This window comes from Sceloporus undulatus, chromosome 6, assembly GCF_019175285.1.
Source record: "Sceloporus undulatus isolate JIND9_A2432 ecotype Alabama chromosome 6, SceUnd_v1.1, whole genome shotgun sequence".
Lineage (NCBI taxonomy): Eukaryota > Metazoa > Chordata > Lepidosauria > Squamata > Phrynosomatidae > Sceloporus > Sceloporus undulatus.
The window spans coordinates 5,759,477-5,766,994 of record NC_056527.1 but is presented as its reverse complement, the minus strand read 5'-3'; the positions used below and the strand labels follow the sequence as shown (position 1 = coordinate 5,766,994).

General features: G+C 41.4%; 1 protein-coding gene across 1 annotated transcript in view; it reads left to right on the top strand.

The window, feature by feature from the left end:
* VIPR1 (vasoactive intestinal peptide receptor 1) overlaps window positions 1-7,518 on the top strand; it is a 102,818-nt gene that overhangs the window by 31,205 nt on the left and 64,095 nt on the right. The window contains 1 exon segment of the mRNA XM_042477378.1: window positions 3,335-3,431. Coding sequence (XP_042333312.1) covers window positions 3,335-3,431 — 97 coding nt within the window.

The window sequence follows — 7,518 nt, the reverse complement described above, 5'->3', positions numbered from 1 at the left end:
AAATAAAAAACCCACCTTTCTTTTTAACCAGAAAGAATACCTCTCTAGAAATCTCTGGGTTCTTCAGGGCAACTTCATGGTCAACGTCAGGTGGAGGTTGACCACTGCATTGCACTGGAGGACCCAGAAATGCCTAGAGAAATGTTTTCGTGGGGAATCTCTAAATTCTCCAGCATGACTCTATGGTCAGCTTCCAGCAGAGCTGAACTGGAGGACCTAAAGATTCCTCGAGAGAACATGAGTCACTGCTACAAATGATCAAATCTACAAATGTCAAAGCCACAACTGTGAAGGGCTGGCTATATTTCTGCAGTGCACATGCAACCCAGGCTTCTGTTTGGCCTGTTTGGAGGTATCAAAATTACTGAACCAGCTCCCACAAACAGTTTTAACACCTTCCATTAGCTCCTCTAAACCTTTTCAAAACCTGGAACCAGATTCATTGCCCTACTGAAATGTTCCTCAAATCTTTGGAGTACCTATAGCAAACCTTTGAGAGAAAAGATCCCTTGAGCCTGGCAATATCCGTGGTGATCATTGCTTATTGATCTACCCCGTAAAAACCAGCAGGGATGTTCGATTCTGATTGAGTTTTGCCCAGGCATCACGTTTATTATAGTCATTTCAAAAGCTCTCCCAGGCAGATTGGACAGCAATTGACTTTAAAATTAGATAGTGCCTTTCAAAGAAAGGTAAAATACAATAGCAAGCTGCAGACGCCAGACAATTCCTTTTCATGATGCTGTGCTCTTAACCCTCCTTTTCCTTCAACATAAAAGAGTTCTTATTTTTTATCTTTTTGCTGAAGATATATTTATTGGTTTTGAGCTCCCAAGGCAGCTTGCACTCGAATAGCCTTAAAATGCTGAGATTAACCCAGAAATGAATTCCAAAAGATCCATTAATGAAAAGAATCAAAACAATATCAGTAACATAGATGGCATTTCAGGGAGTAGCATGATTATGAAAGGCAAGTCTCTCTTCCAATGGCTTACAATCTATAGCTTGTATGCTACTGAGAATCTCAACCAGAGTAAAGCCATAGAGCCAGTGGGAGTTTCATATGGGTTGATTCACCATTGTTTTGAGGGAATTACCAATAAAATCCAGAGCCATATATTGACATTCAGGAGTCAGGAGTACACCCCTTGAGGTCCTTCAATGACCTCCCATTTTTTCTTTGCAAAAGCTTCAAAAGTATTTCATCCCCAAAGTCCTCTCCCCCCAAGACTCAGGAGGTTGAGAAGGCAATTTTTGGCATATTTGGAAGTCGGGAGGCCTTGAGTAGAGTTGCCAGATCTCAGGGGCAGGCCTGGAGACTCCAGTTTGTAGAGGTCATCTCTAGGTATTTCTTGGAAATGAGCATATGGCCAATGGAGGTGGATTTTTGTGCCCTTTTGACAGCTAAATGATTGATACTTTGTTATTGGAAAGAAGTAGAGAAAAATATAGGGAATGCGGCTGCTTGGGAATAGCGAAGTAGAGAGGAAAGAGGGACACTCACGCCACGTGACCGCCAACATCGCAACTCCTTCAGCAGCGACATTTTGCACCTGGGGACTGGTGCAAGTGGGAGGTCATTGATGGGTTTCCTCCGTCAATGAAAAGGGACACCTTAACCACACTTCAGAAACACAGCAGCTGTGGGTCAGAGGAGGCATCATGCGATAAGTATTGCCACTTTTCCCAGGCTCTAAACACGGTTTAAAAGCTGCATGAAGTTATTTTCTACATGGTTTACTGAATACAAAGCATAAATCAAAGATATATCTGTGTATACGCATAGATACGATATATGGACTTGATGAAGTAGACTGAAGTCTACGAAAGCTTACGCTGCCAACTTCTTTCTTTCAGTTAGTCTCAAAGGTGCTACAGGATATCTCTACATACTTAATACAGAGCAGTTACAGATCTGTAACTCTAGGTCACGAATGCGTAGCTGCAGGTTATGAATCCATAAATGCAATACACAATACCATCCAAAATCATCATTTAAAAAAAATGTGAAAGAAATTCACCAGAAAAATAATTCTGAGGCCACATGTGGCCCGGAGATTGGATGATTCCAAGCCCTGTTGCAGAAAGAGTAGGGAACCACATGCTGTAATGATGTTAGGACTCAGGCTAGATTAGATGATACATTAGAAAGACAGAAGACAAGGTTGTCTTTTTCTTGCATCCTTTCTTAAAATGTTTAATACCAGCCTGGAGGGAACCCACCTAGAGAATTCCCTGCAGCATGTAGCCATCAGTGTTGCTTCTGATGCAGAAGGGATACAGAATCGGGCTTTGATGATTTGAGCAAGCAAGTACATTCATTTGGGAAACGTTGTTCTCTTGGGTACCTAGTGACCCAGTCTTGTATGATCTTATAGGAGGTGTGTTTGCACAACAGTCTGGAAACTACGCCTTGAAATTTCCTCTTTGTATATTTACCCAAATGTATTAATAGTCTAAGGTTCCACATCCCAAGTACATATTGACCTAATTTTTTATAATAGCACTGAGCTGTGGTAGGTATTTATTCAGAGACTGCAATGACATGTCAGGCTAACATATATAACCCACAAATGTAGATATTACAGCTTTTATCCCCTCCCCAAAAAATACGGGAATTAAGATCCACATTGCAGTTATCCATCACGATTTAGTTTGGACTTGAACAAATACCTTAATGGACACTGAAATAATGGAGCTCATAATGGGAGAGTGGTGGAACGTGCCCTTATTCTTGTTTATCCGTTCCCTTCTGAATCCATTGACCATTTTTGTGTGATTGTATACTGCAAAATCAATTCGATACTCTGAGTAAGGCTGGATGTTTGGGAATAATAGGGTACATCTACACTATAGAAACAATGCATTTTGACACCACTTTAGATGCTGTAGCTCCATCCTATGGAATCTGGGGATTTGTAGTTTTGCAAGGTCTTTTGCCTTCTCTGTAAAGCCCTGGATTCTGGAAGATGGAGACATGACAGTTAAAATGGTGTCAAACAACATTATTCCCACAGTGCGGTTGTGTCAGTGCAATAGTGAATCTGTTCTGAGTTTTAGTATGAACTTTAGAGAAGCTGTCCATGGTGCTAGGCCTATTTTGAGTACTTTGGGCAATCTTTAAGGACAGTTGATCTTTTCACTGTCTGCGGTGGATCATGATAGTGTGTCTCCAGTGAGTGCACTATTAGAGTTTTACTGTTGTGTGTTTTCCTTTGCTGCTGCTGACTATGCTTAGCGTTTTCAAGGTGAGCATGTCTGGTTTTCAATAATGGCGCACTAGCCTTTGGAAGACAAATCTCTTCTCTTTTTTTTCACCCTGGGCTTCTTTTAGGTGTCAGGAACACCTCCCGAATGTTCCATCATGCTGGCCATTGAATATGAACGGGAGAAGTGCTTGAGACACTCCGACTTTGAGAATGAGACTATAGGTAAGATGGATCAAAAGCAAATTGTCTTTGTCTCTTTCACTTTTGCGTGCCTTGATGTGTATCTATATTGATGTGCTCTGCTGGACTTGCGTATAATTCCAGGTTTCAAGAAGACTTGGGTTGGTACCAAAAGCTGTCACAAATCACTGTTTTTGCTGGTAAATGATACATCTGTGACTGATCTGTAGAATCATAGGACTTTATCACACAGAAGTAAATTGGAGACAAATTGGTTAAATCCTGTGCCGAAATGGGATTTTAAAATCCACATTCTGGGTTGCTTTTCAGACGCGTTACCATCAATGAGAAATAACAGAACATTAGTCCAAATGCAAAGCTGACAAAACATACTCCTTTTTACTTTCGGGAAGCTCCCCATGACAATGCACCACTGTTAATGCTTGGCCATGCCAACAAGGGCATCATCTGCATCCTGGGATTTGTAGCTTGTTGTACCACCAGAGCTTTCTGACAGAGGAAGCTCAGTGTCTCACAAAACTACCAATCCCAGGATTCCATAGCATTGAGCCATGCCCATGAAAGCAGTCTCAAACTGTATTAATTCTGCAGTGTAGATGCAGCCTAGGTCACAGTGAGTTGAGCCAGAATGTTTAGTTTGCCCGGGTGCCTCTTTGAGTCACCAAACTAGTTTTTCTCATTACATATGAAGCTTAGGAACCCTGATAAGTTCATAAACAGAATAAACAAGCAAATCCATGAGCTGGAATCAGTTGCTGAGTAAACTTCCTTGACTTAGGGAGGAGTTTTCTTTTCAACAAGCCAGCCTTAAAAAGCCAGCTCAAGAGCATACAGTGTTGGTGTGTGTTGTGTGCTTTCACCTCATTTCCAACTTACAGCAACCTTAAGGCAAACATATCATAAGGTTTTCTTGGCAAGCTTTGTTTGGGGGGTTTGCCATTTCCATCCTCTGAGGCTGAGAGAGTGTGACTTGCCCAAGGTCACCCAGTGAGTTTCAGGGCTGAGATGGGAATCAAACCCTGGTCTTTGGAGTCATAGTCCAACGCTCAAACCACAACGCCAGAGACTATTCCAGAGTCTCCTTCTGCAAAAGCAGGTGGGAAATAACATGAGTAAGAATGGGGTCACCTTTCCTGAGCACTTATAAGCCTGTGTAACATGCTGTCATGAATGATTATAATTTGTACACCTTAGGATATTATTATTATTATTATTATTATTATTATTATTATTATTATTATTATTTCTTGCCTGCCTCTCCCCATGGATTGAGGCAGGAAACAACAGCAATTAATGAAGTCACAACATCAATTCAAAACACATCTGTTAAAAACACACATCAGTTTAAAAGGACAAACAAGACAGTGATATATTAAAACAATTCGTCATTTAAAAATTCACAGTTTAAAAATCATCTGGAGAAGCCTGCCAGAAGACACTGGATTTTGAATGCTGTTTTAAATTCGGGGAGCATATTCAGCTGTTAAACCTCTTCCGGCAGAGACATGTACAATGGATGCAAGAAATTAATTAGCCGAAGTGATGTAGCAAGAGGCAGACCCATGCTTGAGGATAATACAGTATTCTTTTGCCAGGAATGGGCTCTGCTGACATTTGGTACTCCCAAAGGCCAGTCTCTACAAAACATTAGCTTTGTTTGTCATGAATTGCTGGTGCTGTGTTTGGTTAGTAGCCATATGAATGCAACAAGCGAGGAAAACAGTAGCAGAATCTCTTACTAAGGGGTTAGTCACACTGTGAAAATAATCCAGGATTAATCCAGGTTGAATCTCTGTTGTTCACACACATCCCGAATGCATCCCGGTTTAGTTTGAGGGGGGCTTCCAAAAATCCACTTGGTCCAAGATGATTGATATTGGATTTTCCCCAGAGTTTTTATAAAAGTTCTGCATTGTCAGTAGTGTGAATAACTGATGCAAATAGATCTGAATAGACCCGAGATAAAATGCTGCATGCCTTGAATGTGTTCCGAATGCAATCACATCTTGAGTCCATCTTTAAATAATAAATAATAAATAAAAGATTTATTTATATACCGCCCTTCGAAACATCAGGGCGGTTTACAACAATATACAACAGTACACAATTCAAATGCTTGCATGTGTGTGCAACAAGACTTGCAGAGATGCACACTGATGCAGCTCCATAGTGTGAATAACAAACTCAGAATGCGTCAGGAAGATAATTTGCATCGTCACACTAAAAAAAATGTACAAATGATCCCTAAGCATGTATGAACAGTCATACAGAGAGAAAAGAGGAAAGCAGATATGCCTGCTACACTAACTGTAGTTGTTGTGTGCCTTCAAATTGTTTCTGACTTGAAGGCAACCCTAAGGTGAACCTATCCTTGGGTTTTCTTGGCAAGTTTCTTCAGAAGAAGCTTACCATTTTCATCCTCTGTGGTTTGTTCACCCAGTGGGTTTCCATGGCCAAGCCAAGATTTGAACCCTGGTCTCCAGAGATAGTCCGACACTCAAATGCTAGCATTTTCTTTTTTAAATACAGATCTATAAGTTTGGCCTCCAAAATGGTAATGATAAGAAAAGTGGAGGTGCTGAAAGAAAATAATCATCCCTGGATGTGTTTTGACAGACCCTTTCATGTGGTGAAGGTTTGAAATCCCCCTCCCCCCCCCCCTTTTCCCCCATATAATTGTAGTTTTGAATCACTTTTCTTGAATATATTGGACCGCTCTTCCTTTTTGTGAAATAGGAACTTGCCCTAGGGCCTAGAGCATTAGACTACAACTCTGGAGATCAGGGTTTGAGTCCCTGCTCAGCCATGGAAACCTACTGGGTGGCTTTGGGCGAGTCACACCCTCTCGACCTCAGAAAATCCCATGGTCAGATTGCCTTAGGGTTGCCACATGCAACTTGAAGGAGCACAGTAACAGCAAAAAGCAAATTTTGAGTTAAATAAATAACACCCAATAACATCTACTTTCTTACATGAGGTATACCTGTATTTCCCATCTCTAGAATACCTTGTTAAGCCTGGCAAATGCCCAAATTTCAGAGACACAATCTGCTCCAGTTCTCTTGTGAGCCTTGGGCAAGTGTCAAATAGGTCTATAGCGAAATGCAAAACCAGTCTATTTCTTTTCATCCTTTCTTCAAATGCCGGTCTTCCATTGCCAGCAGAAAATCCTCACCAAAATCTAATAAACCATTTAGTAGGCAGGTAGGACTATGAACCTTTATATCCTCTTGCAAGGTGGGAACATCGGTTCTAGTTAAAGAAGCAATTCATTATCCTTTGCCGATTCAATTAATGGTGCCTTTTTTTAAAAAAGAGAGAAAAGTAGTGTAATCAGAACAAACTACAAGGAAGAGTGCGTTGAAAACCTGCCCTTATCACTTGTGTTGATTAAAGGTGATTAATCCGCTCCGGCATGTTTGATTTTGGCCAGCGACTAGCAATTAATCAATACTAGCCAGCCTACCACCGTTCCTCATCCATCATTCTTTTCGCAACGGAGGCTAATTGTAAAAAGCTGTTTCCTTTCATGAAACCAGAGGAAGAGCTGTTTGCAGTCAGAGACACTAAAAGCAGCAGGTGCAATTTAGCTCGCTTGATGGCTCGGGGTGGAAATAAAATGTAACATTAGCAGGACTGCAGTTTGTGCTTCTATCACACTTCCTAGACTGTGGATAGGCAAAGCACAGCCCTGGGGCCAAACTCAGGCCCCACGGCTGTGTTTGGGGCCTGTTTCCCATGCATCTGTGGCAGAAGGTGGCATGATGCTGCATCTGCATGGAAAAAACCATCCAGTTTGACACCACTTTCATAGCCATGGCTCACTGGAATGAAATTCTGGGATCTGTGGTTTTGTGAGACATTTGGCCTTCTGTGTCAGAGAGCTTTGGGACCACAACAAAATACCAGAATTCCATAGTATTGAGCCATGGCAATTAAAATGGTTTCAGACTGGATTATTTCTCCAATGCAGATGCAACCAAAGTCTGTAAAGGAGTTTGGCATAGTTACTTTCTGAACTACAGATCCCAGAATCCTCCAGCCAGTATGGCTGAGTGCTGAGAGTATTTGTGGGTGAAAAATGTGTGTCCCCAGTTGCAGTCCAAAG